Source organism: Anabrus simplex, chromosome 2 (genome assembly GCF_040414725.1).
Source record: "Anabrus simplex isolate iqAnaSimp1 chromosome 2, ASM4041472v1, whole genome shotgun sequence".
NCBI lineage: Eukaryota > Metazoa > Arthropoda > Insecta > Orthoptera > Tettigoniidae > Anabrus > Anabrus simplex.
This window is the reverse complement of record NC_090266.1, coordinates 1,149,418,040-1,149,435,530: the sequence shown is the minus strand read 5'-3', so window position 1 is coordinate 1,149,435,530 and position 17,491 is coordinate 1,149,418,040. Positions and strand designations below refer to the sequence as shown.

The following is a 17,491-nucleotide window of genomic DNA, read 5'->3' as shown; positions in this document are numbered from 1 at the left end:
TAAAGAATAGGTGGAAATGTAATAACAGGCCCGGAGGAGATAAAGAATAGGTGGAAAGACTATTTGACAAACTCCTGAATGTGAGAAATGATGCAGAAGTAAGTGCAGTGATAAATGAGGATGATCCAGAAATGGAGAGTGATACTGCAATAGCAGGGGTGGAAATGCTGTTAAACAAATGAAAATAGGAAAAGCAGCAGGGATGGATGAAATATGCGTGGAAATGATAACGGCAGCAGGACCTATTGGCCTACACTGGTTATATAGGCTGCTAAGGTGTATATGGAGGGAAAAGCAAGTACCTGATGACTGGTGTAAAGGTGTAATAATACCAGTATTTAAGAAAGGTGACAGTAAGGTACGAGGGCTATGCCGAAAGTTTTTAGCAGAGTGTGAGAAAAAAATTTATTTGCGAAACAACAATTACAACTTTTCAAAATACTCTCCATTAGCCCGTATACATTTTCCATTCTCTGAAACCACTTAGAAAAGGTTCCAGTCCAAACTTCTTTCGGGATGTCACTTAGTGCACTCTCGTACGCTGCAATGGCCTCTTCATCTGACGAAAATTGCTGACCACGTAATTTTTCCTTGGTCTTAGAGAACAGAAAGAAGTCACATGGGGCCAGGTCAGGTGAATAGGGGGAATGAGGTAACACTCGCACTTTTTCCCTTTCCAAAAAGTCCATTGTTCTGGCAGTCCTGTGTGCAGATGCATTGTTGTGATGCAGCAGAAGGTGCCCACTCTTGGACTTTGGGTGCTGTGACCTGTGACTTTGAGAAGACAGTCATTCACATACCATTCAGCATTGACTGTACGACGTGTGTCCAAGGTCACAGAGGTGAGATGCCCCATTTTCGTGAAAAAAAAAAGTTGCCACCATCTTCTTTCCTGAGCTCCGACTTTGTCAAAATTTTGTGGGTGGTTCCTCCCCTGGAAAGCACCACACAGAAGACTGTCTCTTCGTTTCAGGGTCATAATGGTAGACCCTTGTTTCATCACCTGTGACTATACTGTAGGTGTCTTCAGTCTGCCCTCCATTGAATTTTTCTAGCATGAAAGGACACCAGTCCACTCTCTCGTCCTTTTGGCTTTCTGTCAGGGATTGTGGCACCCAGTGGGCACATCTCTTGGTAAGGCCTAAATATATCAGATGTAAGGCTTTTCAGGTGTTTGCTCTATTAACCAGTGTTTCGTCTTAGGTCTGACACTAGACTCGTAAGAGTCCATTCCATTGTGGAGATTTATCTCCCGTAGGCAGTTATCAGACTGTGCCTCATATATAGGCGTCAGTGGGTAGGGTCTGACACACCCCACTCTGACGAGTCTAGTGTCAGACCTAAGACAAAATGCTGGTTAATAGAGCAAACGCCTGAAAAGCCTTACATCTGATATGTTTTTGACATGCTCTATTGGTGAAAAATATCTAATTCCTTCCATGGGAATCAGAATTTTCCATAAGGCCTAAATAATCGTGAACGATGGTCTTGACCCAATATTTAAGGTTCCTTCAATGTCACAAAATGTAAGATGTGGATCTGCTTTGATCATTTCCCTCACAGCATCAATGTTTTCTTGAGTCATAGCTGTTGCTGGGCGACCGGGACAAGGTTCATCTTCAATTGACTGCCGACCCCTTGAAAACTCGCGAAACCAATTTCCGACTGTGGCTCTAGAAGGGACAGCCTCACCAAAAACGCGCAGCAAAGAAGAATGGCATTCTTCGGCACTTAATTTCTTTTTATAATCATAAAAAATCATTGCTCGAAAATCGCGGCGCGACAGATCCATCTTGCACCGTGCCTGACACAGCACTGCCTGTGCTTTCTTCCCTCACTGTGGAGGAACTACCGCTAGGAGAGGTTGCACGCGCATGTTCCAAGGTCGAAAAACATCGCTCTTTCAAATGAAAATAATCCCATTGTCCTCAGAATTACAGTTTATGCGCTGCTAAAAACTTTTGGCATAACCTTCGTAAACCAGATCAAAAATTGGATGTATGGCTTTTCAGGCATTTGCTCTATTAACCAGCATTTCGTCTTAGGTCTGACACTAGACTCATCAGAGTGGGATGTGTCAGACCCTACCCACTGATGCTGGGGTGTATGCAGGTGAACTTATCAGAAGCCTCTTATGTGGCACAGTCTGATAACTGCATACGGGAGATAAAACTCCACAATGGAATTAATGCCCGCCTAGCAATTCCAAATGGCAATACTAAATTCCCATGAAGGGAATTAGATATTTTTCCACCAATAGAGCATATCAAAAAACAGATCAAAAATTGGATGTATGGCTTTTTAGGCGTTTGCTCTATTAACCAGCATTTCGTCCTAGGTCTGACACTAGACTCGTCAGAGTGGGATGTGTCAGACCCTACCCACTGATGCTGGGGTGTATGCAGGTGAACTTATCAGAAGCCTCTTATGTGGCACAGTCTAATAACTGCATACTGGAGATAAAACTCCACAATGGAATTAATGCCCGCCTAGCAATTCCAAATGGTAATACTATGCAGTTATCAGACTGTGCCACATAAGAGGCTTCTGATAAGTTCACCTGCATACACCCCAGCATCAGTGGGTAGGGTCTGACACATCCCACTCTGACGAGTCTAGTGTCAGACCTAAGACGAAATGCTGGTTAATAGAGCAAACGCCTGAAAAGCCATACATCCAATTTTTGATCTGGTTTTTGATATGCTCTATTGGTGGAAAAATATCTAATTCCCTTCATGGGAATTTAGTATTACCATTTGGAATTGCTAGGCGGGCATTAATTCCATTGTGGAGTTTTATCTCCCGTATGCAGTTATCAGACTGTGCCACATAAGAGGCTTCTGATAAGTTCACCTGCATACACCCCAGCATCAGTGGATAGGGTCTGACACATCCCACTCTGACGAGTCTAGTGTCAGACCTAAGACGAAATGCTGGTTAATAGAGCAAACGCCTGAAAAGCCATACATCCAATTTTTGATCTGGTTTTTGATATGCTCTATTGGTGGAAAAATATCTAATTCCCTTCATGGGAATTTAGTATTATAACCTTCGTATGTGATAATTATCGAGGAATTGCAATTTTGCCACAAGTAGCCAAAATATTAGAGGGAATAATAGAAAGGAGGATGAGAGGAGGGTGGAAAGAAATTTAGAAGAAGAGCAGTATGGATTTTGACAGGGCAGGTCAACGACAGACCCTATATTTAACATGAGATTACTGATGGAAAAACAGCAGGAATATGGAAAGGATTAGGTGATGGTATTCCTTGATCTAGAGAAGGCAAATGATAGTGCTAATAGAGTAGAGGTGTGGGAACCCGCAGGGGTTTTCTTGCCTGTTTCCCTATCGGGCCCATCCCAGGTGGCAGATAAGGGGGCCCTCCGGACTTGTCTGGAGGGTGTGAGGGAAATAAAATACCCTCTCGCAGACCAAAAACAGGTATTGCCAGGCAGTGTGATTCTTACTAGCCCGAGCGAAGGCTTGGAAGTGGAAACCTCGACCACACATGATAGAGAGGCATCCACGTTACCTCCGCATGGGTGATACGGTGATTCAAGTGAAGTGGGTGCTGGTCATTGAGGTGAAAGCTCACTGCGGTGTGCTGGAACCAACACATCACTTTGCCCTACATAGCCTGAACGAGCCGCGGGTTGGGAACGGGGTGAACCCAACCTAGGGGGAACCCATGGATGTGAACTCAGTCATGGTAATGCCAAGTGAGAACTATGTGAGTAGGTCCACTGAAGGTGGAACAAACCTGGTCGGGTTCGGGCCAGGGGCGGACTGCTGGATGGACGGCTGAGGGGCGTGGCGCCTGCTACGGAGAGCCTGAGTTGCGGGAGGACAATGTCTGGCGGAATGCCTCATTACAGATGGTGAGAACGCTGCTCAGGACCCTAGCAGGGGCAAAAACCCTTCGTCATATAGAACCATGGACATTCCAAAGGAACCACCTAAACAAATACAAAGGGAAGCTATGGAAGCTCCAGAAGAGCAGGTCCAGTGGCAGGCCCAAGAGGAGAATATGGAGACAGAAGTCCCAGTAGGGCAGGCTGAATCCAAATTTGAAGAAGAAACACAAGAAGCAACAGGAAAACAGACTTCTTGACAAAAGGAAAGAGGAAATTTCACTGAGAAAGACCTGAAGATATCGGCATCGAAACTAAATAGGATGCATATAGATAGACCACCTCGCACAAGTGCCTACTACAACGAAAACAAGAAGGCGAGGAAAGAAGCCAAGATAGTGGCTGGGACTTGGGTAGAGAAGAAGAGAAGGAACAGGGATCGGCGAGACGCTATGCCAATGACCACGCCCAAAAGGACAAGGTCGGAGGAAAGCACGCCATCAAGTTCAGCTACAAAGCCACCCTCCAAGAAACAGAAGGAAGAAAAAGTGATGTCCTTTTCGGAAAGACTATCCTCATTTAAGTTCGCAATAATACTTAAGACCTTTCCAGATGGAAATCTCAAGGAGGAAGACGTGACTGAATTGTCATCTGCTCTGATAACACAAATGAAGCCACTGTCAGACAGATGTCTGCCAGGCTCCCTTGAGTCAGCAAGGCTGGAAAGTGGAGCTATGATACTGATCTGTGGAAATCCAGAAACGAAAAGTTGGCTGGAACAGACAGTATCAAATTGTAACCCATGGAAATGGGAGACCCTACAGGTGGCAGACTCAAAAAAAGGTACTGAACACGACCAAGGTCATCACCAAGTTCCCACCTCCTTTTGACAAGATAAAAGTGGAGGAAACACGATACCAAACTTCTAACGCAAGAGTGGAGAGTGCTGAATGCCACTTCAATCGACAAGACAGGAAGGACAGTCGTTTTAGCCCTTGGTGAAAGAGACATTGAAGAGCTCAAAAGGAGAAGCCTTAAGGCTAAGCTCGGACTTGAGCAGATCAAGTTTCGGATCATGGGAAAAACAAAAACCCAATGTTGATAAAGATGATGCTGAAGGTCCTTCAGGCCAATCTTCAGCATAAAAAAGCAGCTGTGGCCAATTTCGCCAGGAAGCTCAAGTCCAAGGCTATTGACGTGGCCCTCATTCAAGAGCCTTGTATAGTCAAGGGCAAAGTAGCAGCACTGGTGGAATCTGGAGGTAGGCTGATGTACAATACAACATCAGAAATACCCAGAACATGTCTTCTTGTGAACAGGAAACTAAAATGTCTTATGCTGCAAGAACACTGTTCACGGGACATAACCGTGGCCAAGATTATAAACTTGGAAATTGGGAGGGACCCAGAGAAATAACCAGAGGCTCTTCATACCTCCCATATAACTCAACTAATCTGCCCCCATCAGAAGAAGTTGAGAACCTAATTTGCAACACAAAGAGGAAAGGCGAACACCTAGTCCTTGGAGCAGATGCAAATTCACACCACACAGCATGGGGCAGCACAAACTGCAATGCAGGAGGTGAGTCTTTACTAGAGTTTATTATTGGAACTGAGTTGACAATACTAAACCTAGGAAACAAGTCTACATTTATAAATAAAAATTGTGGGAGGTAATAGACATTACACTAAGCACTATGCATATTGCAAACTTTATTAAAGACTGGAAGGTGCTGGAGGAACCATCATTGGCACATCCAATTTGTAATAGATGCGAGACTATGTGGGACTGAGATGTACAGAGAGCCAAAAAGAACTAACTGGGATAGATACCAAGAAGTTCTAGGGAAGGCTGTACAAAAAATTCCAACTAACGTGACAGGATAGAAAGAATTGGACGAGGCAGTGGAACTATTAGAAGAGGCCATTATAGAGTCATTCCATGACAACTGTCCTCTCAAAGAAAAGAAAAACACCAAAAAAGTAAGGTGGTGGAACAACAAACTAGCCAAGATTAAAAAAGAGATTAGGATGTTGTATAGCATATTATCTAGAAATGGTATGTGGGACGTATATCATAGGAAACTCATTGAGTATAACCTAGAAATATGAAAAGCGAAAGAAAAATCTTGGAGACTGTTCTGTGAGAAAGTGGAATCACACACTGAAACAGCAAGGCTCCAGAAGGTTCTGAAAGCAACCCATATAAATCAAGTGGGGACACTGGTTAAACCAGATGGGTCATTTACTCAGGCGAGGAGGCTCACACTGGAGATACTAATGGCGTGTCACTTTCCTGAGGCTGATGACATGACAGAAGAAGAAATGGTTGGAACAAAGACCGGAGCTCGAAGAGCACACTGGAACTGTGCCAACAGAATAATAAAACATAACCATGTAAAATGTGCAATCGACACGTTTCATCCTATAAAGGCTCAGGGGCCAGATGAGATACTCCTACAGGAAGGACGGGAGATACTCGTCAATGCCCTGACGGACCTTTCCAGAGCTAGTCTAGCTTTAGGGTACGTGCCGAAATCATAGTCTGAAGCTAAAGCAGTATTCATACTTAAGCCTGGAAGGGCAAATTATGTCCAAGCCAAAGCATACAGACCATTATGTTTAACCTCCTTCATGCTGAAAGCAATGGAGAAAATTCTGGATAAATATATCAGAAGAACGGTGCAAGTGAACTCAACGTTACATGAAAATCAGTCTGCATATAGACCTGGCAGATCCACTGAAGTAGCACTCCACCAGTTGGTTTGTAAAATAGAGGAAAGCCTAGAATATATAGAAATTGCACTGCTGGCATTTCTAGATATACAAGGAGCCTTCAGTAATACAACCTATGACTATGATCAAAGCATTGGAAAAGAGCAAGGTGATTAAAACCGTCATCAAATGGATTAAATCCATGTTAGATGGAAGGAAGATAAAAACAACCCTGTTTGAAGAAACGCTGATGGTTATGGCCACCCGAGGCTGTGGTCAAGGAGGAGTTCTTTCGCCTCTGGTGTGGAACCTTGTGGTGAACAAAATCATAGCTATGCTCAACGAACTAGGTTTTTATACACAAGGGTACGCAGATGATCTAGTGATTGTGGTATGAGGTAAGGTGATGAGTGTTAACCAGGACCTCATGCAATGATCACTTGACCTTGTGGAGAACTGGTGTCAGGAAGAACAACTATCAGTCAACCCGAACAAGATAACTCTGTCTGGTCCCTTTTACAAGAAGGAGAAAATTAGAGGGAAAGAGATCACCGAAGCTATTAGGACAAGATATATATATGGAAGAACAGGCACTGCACCCAGGTGTAGTGTTAGATAAAAATCTAACCTGGAATCCACGTATAGAAAGGAACATAACCGGGGCCAAGAACTTGCTGTATGCATGTGAAAGAGCCATCAGGAAGACATGGGGCCTAAGACCATCAATGGTAATGTTGATATACACAATGATCATTAGACCGTTAATTGCCTATGCTGCAATCATCTGGTGGCAGAAAGTAAGTCAAGGAAAAGTTAGCAGTAGATTGGATAGCCTACAGAGAATGGCATGCATAGCCATAACTGGGGTCATGAGAATTACGCTGACAGAAGCCTTGAATACTTTACTAGACCTCCCATCACTATGCAGTTTCATAAAAGGACAGGCTAGAATGAGTTCATATAGATCGGCACAATCAGAGTGCTGGAATGCACAAAGACCCAATCTAGGACACTGTAAAATTAATAGAGTAATAACAGAAGAAGTTCCTACACATGCCTTCTGATCATATGATACCAAAGTACTTTGAAAAACTGTTTGAGACCCAGATAATAAAAAAAGAAGACTGGGATATCAACAAATGGAATGCTGAAAAAGAAGATACAGTATGGTGGACTGATGGCTCAAAGACTGTGGATGACACAGGAGGAGGGATCAATGGGGGAAGACCTGAGAGATCAATCCAGATGAGCTTGGGCAAACACACTACAGTCTTCCAAGCTGAAGTGATAGCTATCATAACATGTCTTGAAGAAAATCTGAAAATGAACTACAGGAATAAGAACATTTTCATTTTTACGGATAGCTAAAAGGCCATTAAGGCACTAGAAGCAGTCCGGATAATATCCAGAATTGTCTGGTATTGCCATTCACTTCTCCTGAAGCTCTGAAAGTACAACACTGTCAAAATAATATGGGTACCAGGGCATGCAGGTATAGAAGGAAATGAAAAGGCAGATAAACTGGCCAGGAAAGGGGCAGAAACATATTTGCTTGTTGTATGCGGGATTTCCTACGGACAAGCCCGACACTACATAGGAAAATGGGTACAAAAGAAACAAATGGAGAACTAAAAAAATACTCCAGGATGCAGGCTTGCAAAGGAACTGATAAAAGGACCAAACAAAAAGCATACTAAAGAACTGTTGAAACTCAGCAGAGAAAATATAAGATGGGTAGTAGGACTGTTGACAGGACACTGCCATCTGAAAAAACACCTACATAGGATGGGAATAATAAGAGATATATGTAGGAAATGCAATGAAGCAGAGGAATCAGCTGAACACATACTTTTCGAATGTGAGGTGCTGGCTAGAATCAGACTCCCCACTCTAGGCCTACCAGGTGAAGAGAGAGAAAAAAATTCAAGACGACCCAATAAGAACAATCTGCAGCTTTGTGAAGAAAGCACGTATATCTAGGTGAGAATGAAGGAAAAACATGGTAGCAAAAGATCTTAGAGGTTGACGCTAATTAGGAATTAATATTTAGAGGCCCCATGCAGAAGAAGAAGAAGAAGAAGAAGAAGAAGAAGAAGAAGAAGGAGGAGGTTTGGGAAACCCTGCAAACAAAAGTATGTGGAAGGCAATCAACTAGTAAAAACAATGTATAAGAATTGTTTCAGTTGTGTCCTGACTCCAGCAGGGAGAACAGATTGGTTTAGAAACCAAACTGGACTATGACAGGGAAGTGTATTGTCTCAACATATGTTTTTAATGGTTATGGATAAAAATCTAAAGGAAACAAAGGCAAGATACGGAAGGGACACGAAAATATTATTGTTTGCAGGTGACATAGTGATCTGGGGAGTCAACAATACAGAAGTTCAAATCCAACTAGAGGCATTAAATGACAATCTGGAGAAATATGGTATGAAAATCAGTGTGAAGAAGAGCAAAACAGTGGTGATGAAAAGAGGAGAAAGAGAAAGAAAAGGAATCATTAGTATCAGGGGACAAAAGCTTGAGGTTTGAATACTTCAAATATTTGAAAAGTGAAATAACACAAGATGCAAGGTTGGATAAGGAGATCAGCAGAATAGTACAAGTGGGAAATACGTTCTACCAGAATGTAAGGAACTTGGTGTGGAACAGAGAAGTTCCTATGAAATGTAAAGAGATAATGTACAAGGTGTACTATACCCCTATATTAACATACAGTATGTGCAACTTTTAGTGATACCTGGGCTCCCTAGCGATGAATTGGTAGATCTTGTTTATCTTCGAGATTCGTATTGGCAACCTTTGAAACACAAAATATGAATCGATTATGCATCGCCATGAGACATCTGGCATACACGTTACGTACTAGTACTGTTGTTGTTTACACAGCAAAGTTAAAATATATGTTAGGATTGAACATGAGTGAGGAAAATCCAAGTACATTACAGGAACCACCTAGAACTCCTACACGGAAACGACCATCAAGGGCTATACACAGCGAGGGAAGAAAAATAATAGCTCATGTTGCAGAGTGCAGTGCTATGGAGAAACAAAACAAACAGCTGCTCTTCCCCCTCAGCAAGTCTATTCAACGAGCTGCCGCATACACAGGAAAATCTGTGGCAACTATTAAGAGGATTAAGTCATTTTCTGCCTCTCACCCCGGTGAATCTCCAGCCACCCCTGGTAAAAAGAGGTAGGCTTGTCTGACCAGTCTAAATAATCTGTTCTAACCAATATCATTATGGATAATAGTAGGGTGTCATGTGCAAGTTTTATATGATGTTCTCCTCTTTATCTTAGGGAAAGAACTCAAGGAAAGATAGAACTTGACGATTTCGACAAACGAGTGATAAGGCACACCATCGAAGACTTCTATGCCGTCCAAAAAGTGGTATCTACCGTGAACAGCCTCATCCCTGTACTGAAAAAAGACATTACGTGGAAGGGGAGCTCAACTTCTCCCCGAAACGTTTTGAAAAATATGGGTTTTGTGTGGAAGAAGGTCCAAAACAAACATGTTTTATTGCTGAAGCGGGCAGTCATCATTCATTGGCGGGCACAATTCCTCATAACAATTACACATGCTAGGGAAGAAGGCAAGAAAGTATTTTACTTGGACGAAGGCAAGAAAGTATTTTACTTGGACGAGTCCTGGATTGATAATAATATGACAACTGGAAAATGCTGGCACAGCGGAAAATATGTTGTGGGTGTTACAGCATGGGGAAGCTCTTTGAAAAGGCTAATCATTGCAAGTGTTGGATCTGAGAAAGGGATCATTGGAGAAACACAATGTTTGAAGCCAGAAGTACCCGAGGCGATTACCATGGCCAAATGAATTCCCATAATTTTCAGAAATGGTTCAAAACATGTGCTCCCTAATTTGCCTCCTGCATCTGCGATAGTGTTGGATAATGCACCATATCATTCTCGACAGGTGGATATAATACCATCAAGATATGATACACGAGTAATGATGGTCCAATGGCTACAGAGGAGAAGCATTGTCTGCGACGCAAATCAACGGAAAGAGGCCCTGTATAGATTAGTTGAGGAAAACAGGCCTCCTAATAAAATTTATGCTGTTGACGCCATGGCTGGTGAAACAGGTCACGTCGTCCTTCGTCTTCCCCCATACAACTGTGATCTGAACGCCGCTGAATTGGCATGGGCAAACATAAAGCGTGAATTCAAACGACGCAATATTACGGGAGACATGTCAGCAGTTAACTTACGACGACTGACCATCAGGGCATTCCATTTAGTATCTGCCGCAGATTGGGAGGGGTACTGCAGAAAGGTGAAAGGACTGGAAGAGGAATACTGGAGGCACAATGGTGTTATGGAAATGGCCACAGACAGGATTGTAATTAACAGTACTGCAGATAGCAGTGACGATTGTGAAAGTGATTGTGGAAGTGATATGTCAGAGAATTAATAGTACAGCAGATAGTGATTATTGTGAAAGTGATTTTTCAGAGAATTCATGCTAAGATAATAAAGGTTTAGAAAATTCATATCAATCAATCATACTATCGATTCAATTCAAATTTCATTTCCATTCAGTTGGCAGTATTACTGGAACCAGGAGAGCTTACTCCTCACCCCCCGTAAAACCAGGTATCACTAAAAGTTGCGCGTACTGTATGCATCAGAGACTTGGACTTTGACAGCAAGAAATGAGTAAAATTCAGGCCAGTGAGAAGAAGTTCCTGAGGAGTATGGTACGGGAGACAAGGAGAGACAGAGTAAGAAATGTTGAGGTCAGAAAAGAGATAGGGGTAGGAAAACTGAGTGATAGGATAAAGAAGGGTGGCACTTCCGTAAGCGGGCCGGCATTGGTAATTAGTAAAGATTGAAAAGTAACCTTTTAAAATACCTGAAGTACCAGAGAGCAGAGATTCTTCCTCTACGCTTGCTATAATCCCACCATCCTGCCCCAAAAAGTATTCTTTCTTATATAAGAAAATTGAAAGCAAGACAGCATGAAAGAAGAAATCGCCACCATTATCTTTACTCCCGTTGGCCAGCTCCAATCAGCTGTGAAGAAGTTTATGTAGCTTCTTTCCCGCTAGAGGTCGCATGATCAGTGGCCACAGGGTTACCAAATTTGGTGAAAATAAGAAAAGCGTGCATTTTTAATGTAACAATGGCTTGTGGTGGATGCAATTTTAATAATCATAAAATCAGTCTTCTGAGTGTTGACAAAGCTAAACTGAATGACCTTCTAATCAGTCACGGGCTAATTAAAGGTTCGTTTCCTTGTGGCATTTGCACAAAAATGTTGAACGCCAAAGTTTATAAGACAAAGATGTTCAGGTGCAGGAAAAGTTACATAAATTGAAACCAGACCCCCTAACCTAACGTATCCAGCCCAATGGTTTTGTCACTACCCTAACCTAACCAATCCAGACCAATGGTTTTGTCACTAGCCAGACCTAACTAGGAATACTAGAGGCCTAAGGCCGCTTTGCAGCTTCTCACCTGGGGACTTATGCCCCCAGACCCATTTTGCTTCTCCCTACATCACTGGTCTTGTCCACATCCTATCCTAACCATCCGCAAGGCAAGAACCACTCCAGACCAATGGTCTTGTCCAGGTCCTATCCTAACCGTCCGCATGGTAAGAACCAGCCCAGACCAATCGTTTTTCCACATGAAACTGAAGGTCTAGGGCCACTTCGCGGCTTCTAACCTTACGCCCCCAGACCCCCTTTGCTTGTGCCCTAACCTAACGTACCCAGCCCAATGGTTTTGTCATTACCCTAACCTAACGAATCCAGACCAATGATCTTTAAATATGCCGGCCTTTAAAAGATATTCGTAGGTTGGCAGCCTTGTGCAGCCAATTGAGACGTCACCCGACCCGCGCCATATTGTTCGTGTAACCTCTGTTGCATCATCTGAGGCGCGCCATGCTCGGCCCGCTTACGGAAGTTTTACCTGAAGGAGAATAAATTGAGATGGTTTGGACATGTTATGAAAATGGGGGAGGGGAAGACACCAAAACAAGTGTTGGAGACTAAGATAGAATACAATTACTGAAGAGGAGTGGTGGAGAAGTGTCATCAACACCCCAACCTGGCAGGAGCTGGGCAAGGTGAAATGAAAATAATGATGAATAATTAAGTCTAACAGATAGATGATGGATAACCATAAGGCCTGTAAATTTCCCTAAGTACCAGATTCTAATATTGGAAGCTAAAGAAGCATTATTCAGATATACCATTGTAATGTAAGTCCCAAGGATATATTTCTGCTATATTTTGGAAATAATCCCTAATGAGTAAATTGCAACTCAAAACTGGTACTGTAATCACTAGAAATTAGTACAACAAATCTCAGTTTTAGTTCTTTTACAGGGTACCCATATTCTGAAAATGACACGGTTCAACGAGTATTCCTTAGCGGGCGCGTGCTCTTCTATAGCTCTAACCGGACTTTCCAGAAACGTGGAACTACATTTAAAGAACACATAAAAGAAAGGACTTTGGCAGCAATAATAGCAATAAACGACACAGAACATCTTAGTCAACTGTCAATCAAAACAACCTTGAAACTTTTCCGCCACAAAATTACATCAAACATGACCTACAGCATTGAAAATCATATGGACTTCCTGAAAGGACGACCGAAGGGATAGAAAGGGTGAAAGCAGATTTCCTTAAAAGAGCACTATGCATGTATAAACACAAACCCTTCAGACTTGTATAAGAACTCACTCGAGAACTTTTCTTCATTGAAGACATATGACTCTACAATCTACAAAAGTCAAGAGCACATACGTGAATTAAAATCAAAGAAAACACAAATTTGGAGTGAGTTTTATATAACCAATGCAATGACAACAGACAAGTGGTGGCAATGTTGCTTCAACCTCAGACGTACAGAGCACTCCATGGTTTCCATCATAAGGCATGTGTTCTATGATACTTAGGTTCTACGAACCGAACCATGACTGCGTGTGCCGATGGTGTGAAAAGTTCTATGGTCGTTACCACGCCCTGGAGTGCCCGAAGAGACAGTGTTTACATTCTTGCGCAAGTTGTGTGCTTTTCTATTTAATAACCAGACATATACGTCAGTTTACCGAGATAAACATAGGTCCAGACAGCTAAATATCTCATCACAAAATGAAGCATATGGTCTCAAATAATGGCCTTAATACACCTCGCCCATTTACAATGGGTGACATCCGAATTAAAGTGACGAAATAGACGTCAACTCTTGTCAATTTCCAGTTTGACAATCAAAGAAATTAAAATCTAATACGTGTAATACCCCGACGGGGTAAAAAAGTTATCGACAATACACAAATATTCATTGGAAACTATTATACTATCTCCGCAGAGTTATGTTACAATGACTAGGAAAGAACAAATCGAATAATTTATTTGTGTTATACAGGTTAGGTACTCACCATGACACTCCGCAATACAACAAGGCACAAATGAGAAAAAATGTGGCTAAACCATCCATTCTTCAAGGAAGAAAACTAACGTTTCCTTCTCACTAACATAGCTAATGTAAAAAATAAAATAAAAACCTCATGGAAACCCTCGATTAAAACATGTCATTGTGAAGCACTTCGAAAACACAATCTCACCCACAATCCAAATCATTGCTTCATTCCCGCAATCTGCAGCACGATGGAACAAAACAATTCCCTTACCAACAACGAATGAAAACATTTGACTATCAAAAATAGTTTGCCCTGGTTGGTCGATTAGTATACATCTAGTTCTGCAATTGGTTACTCCCAATAGGCGCACAGTTTAAATTCTCGTATTTCCTAGAAATCAAAGGGCCGATTGCAGAAACGATGACTAGTTTTAAGCCTTAGACATCGTCTACCTAATCAACGTCTAAATCATTCACGATCTTCCATTGCATAAACAATGTTCAGTCGATGTTTAACTAGACATCCCTTAAAGTTTCAATTATGGTCTGAAAATGGAGACAGAAGTATCTTTCATGCAACTCTTTGCTTGTCGCAACCAATGAAATTCGTCGGTGCGCGCGCCGAACGCCAGTCAGCTGTTTGTCTTCCTACACATTACTCAAATATGGCTGAGCATGACTTGCCCACAGATAAGAGTATCGCTTTCGGTGCAAATTAAATTTAATAATATTATCGTATCGACACTAAAGCGACACGCCACCGTACGGGGAAGTGTAGCTTTCATTATAATGTTGTTACAGTGAGTGTAATCTACTCATAAATACGGTAGCTTCGACGAGGGGAAGATGAAGCAATAGTAATGTGTAACCGAGTGTGTTGTACGGGCCATGTAGCTTGCATTCTGGAGATCGTAGATTCGAAACGCATCATCGACAGCCGTGAAGATTGTTTTCCGTAGTTTCCCTATTTTTACACCAAGCAAATACTAGGGCTATTATTATTGCCACGGCTCTTCTTCTCCAGTCCTCTTTAAACGATAATCACCACCACTTGCCTTTTCCTATCTGATAGTTGCCGAAAACCTATAAGATTATATATATAAAAATCCCATACAACCTACTTTTTAGTTTTCACTATTATGTGTGTTTATTTGGCAGTAAATATAAGTGAATCTCTCCCGGTTGATGTATGTGACAGCCCTCAGACGATCGGGACACGTAATTATTATATGTATGTAGTCTAAGTGACCTATAATTCCATGGAAATTACCCCATGTATATAATAAAATATATCGATTGCCAAGAATTGTATTCAAGTTGACAGTTACCGGACTGTCACTTTGTCAGTCTCAAGAAACAAGTCTCTCGTAAAGCGGAACCTTATTTTTTGATTATCTCCCCGTGCATGACAAACGGATTGCTGCGATTTATCAGCGGGCGACCCACAGAGAGGCCGTCGGACTAACCTTTCTTCCCGGAATCGTCTCAGCATGATAATACAAATTACATATTTCACGGTACATAACCTCTGATTGTGATTCACTCCTGTCATTTGAGGTTAAACAGTGCTCTCGGCAGTGTTTAAACATGAGCGGTTGAACATCGGTTTTAGACAGTGTCTAAGTGATAAATAACGTCTCTGCAATGCGGCAGCCATACTTAGGCATTGTTTAACCGTAGACATCGTCTAAATGCCGTTTCTGCAATCGGCCCAAATTATTTAGTTACCAGTGCAGCATGTCTGTTATATTAAAAAGTGCTTACAAGAATTAATCTTTGTAATTGTGCTAGATTTCTCTCATACGGTAAGGATGTATCTTCTACAAGAAATGTGTTTACCAATCAACACACATAATTTATTAAAAGTAAAAATATATTCAAATTAGTATTGCCAATCAACTTGCTGAATTAGTTTTACATCTAATTAATCAGATTTAAGTGCCTCCGTGGCTCAGACGGCAGCACGTCGGCCTCTCACCGCTGGATACCGTGGTTCAAATCCTGGTCACTCCATGTGAGATTTGTGCTGGACAAAGCGGAGGCGGGACAGGTTTTTCTCCGGGTAATCCAGTTTTCCCTGTCATCTTTCATTCCAGCAACACTCTCCATTCTCATTTCATAGCATCTATCAGTCATTAAGAAATCACTTTGGGTGTGGCGACCCCATCAAACTAATAGCCTATATCTGCTTCATTCATTCCATCCATGACCCGGTCATTGACTGCAAAACAGGTTGTAGGTTTTCATTCATTCAATCAGATTTAAAGTACGAAGACGGCTCAGTATAAAATGATGATATAATTCTAGATAGGCCTAGGGTAGGTGGGGCCAAAGACCTACATGGGGCAAAGTCCTGCATTAACTTTTTGATAGTCCGCCTTTGATTTAAGAACTAGCCACCAGGCAGCAGTTGGAGTATTGCAGCAGTGTCTGTTATCAAAAGTATGGCGTCTCGTGTACACTTTCGGCTGAGAAAATGAGGTACCATAAGTTTGTCTTTTACGTTGTTGATGCAACTTTCTTGATGCTTCAGTTCAATATTGTGCGAGTTTGTGTTGCTCCAAATGTATTAACTAATTATCAGTGAATATTACTATAACTAAATTTTAATATTGTGGATTAACTTTTGCTTCACTTCACCTAACCTTACTGATACGCCATTCACAATCACGCCAAATGGGAAAAATCTCTGCAGGTTCTTTGGGGCAAATTGTCCCATTTAGTATCAACATTGTAGATACAATAATGTACGTATTATTTATCATTTATTATCTATCAAACAAATACTCTCTGAGAGTAGATAGCTGGGTAGGTATATTGAAGCAATTAAAATAAGTTTTCCAATATATTTTTCTAGGAACTACAAAAGAAAAACTGATTATAAGCCTTTGACAGAGGACCAACTCGATGAGGCTCGAAGATTGATTGCTGCAGGATTCTCATTTCGTCAAGCTGCCAAGAAATTTGGTTTCAATGAGACTACGCTGAGGACTCGACTGAAGGAAGGAGGTAGCGTACAACTCCGACGATTTCGGAATACCTTTATGACAGAACAAGAGGAGGAGTTGGTAAGCCACTGTATTGCCCTCGATCAACGTTTCTTTGATCTTACACTGAAACCTTTACAATTTCTTCTCTTCAAATATGCAGAGGACAACAGCATACCTCATCAATTTCCTATCAACTCCAAACTAACAGGGAGGGATTTTACATGAGAATTTATGAAGAGAAACAAACTGTCCCTGCGTGTTCCACGAAAAAACAGCATTGCCAGAGCTATGAGTTTCAACCGAGTTCAACTTTCACAGTATTTTGACAATTTGGGGTCTGTCATCAGAACTAACAAGTTTACTCCCAATCAAATCTACAATATGGACGAAACTGGGGTACAAACTGTTCCAAACAAGCTCTCATTACATTTATCCCCCACAGGGAAAAGAGAAGTTTTTTTTTTGCTAGTTGCTTTACGTCGCACCGACACAGATAGGTCTTATGGCGACGATGGGACAGGGAAGGGCTAG

At 41.8% G+C, this 17,491-nt stretch overlaps 1 protein-coding gene across 1 annotated transcript in view; it reads right to left on the bottom strand.

The window, feature by feature from the left end:
• hob (hobbit) overlaps positions 1-14,319 on the bottom strand; it is a 460,559-nt gene extending 446,240 nt beyond the window's left edge. Inside the window, exon 1 of the mRNA XM_067142110.2 lies at positions 13,990-14,319. Coding sequence (XP_066998211.2) covers positions 13,990-14,048 — 59 coding nt within the window. The 5' untranslated portion in view covers positions 14,049-14,319. The remainder of the gene's footprint in view (positions 1-13,989) is intronic.
• Between the last annotated feature and the right edge of the window lie 3,172 nt (positions 14,320-17,491).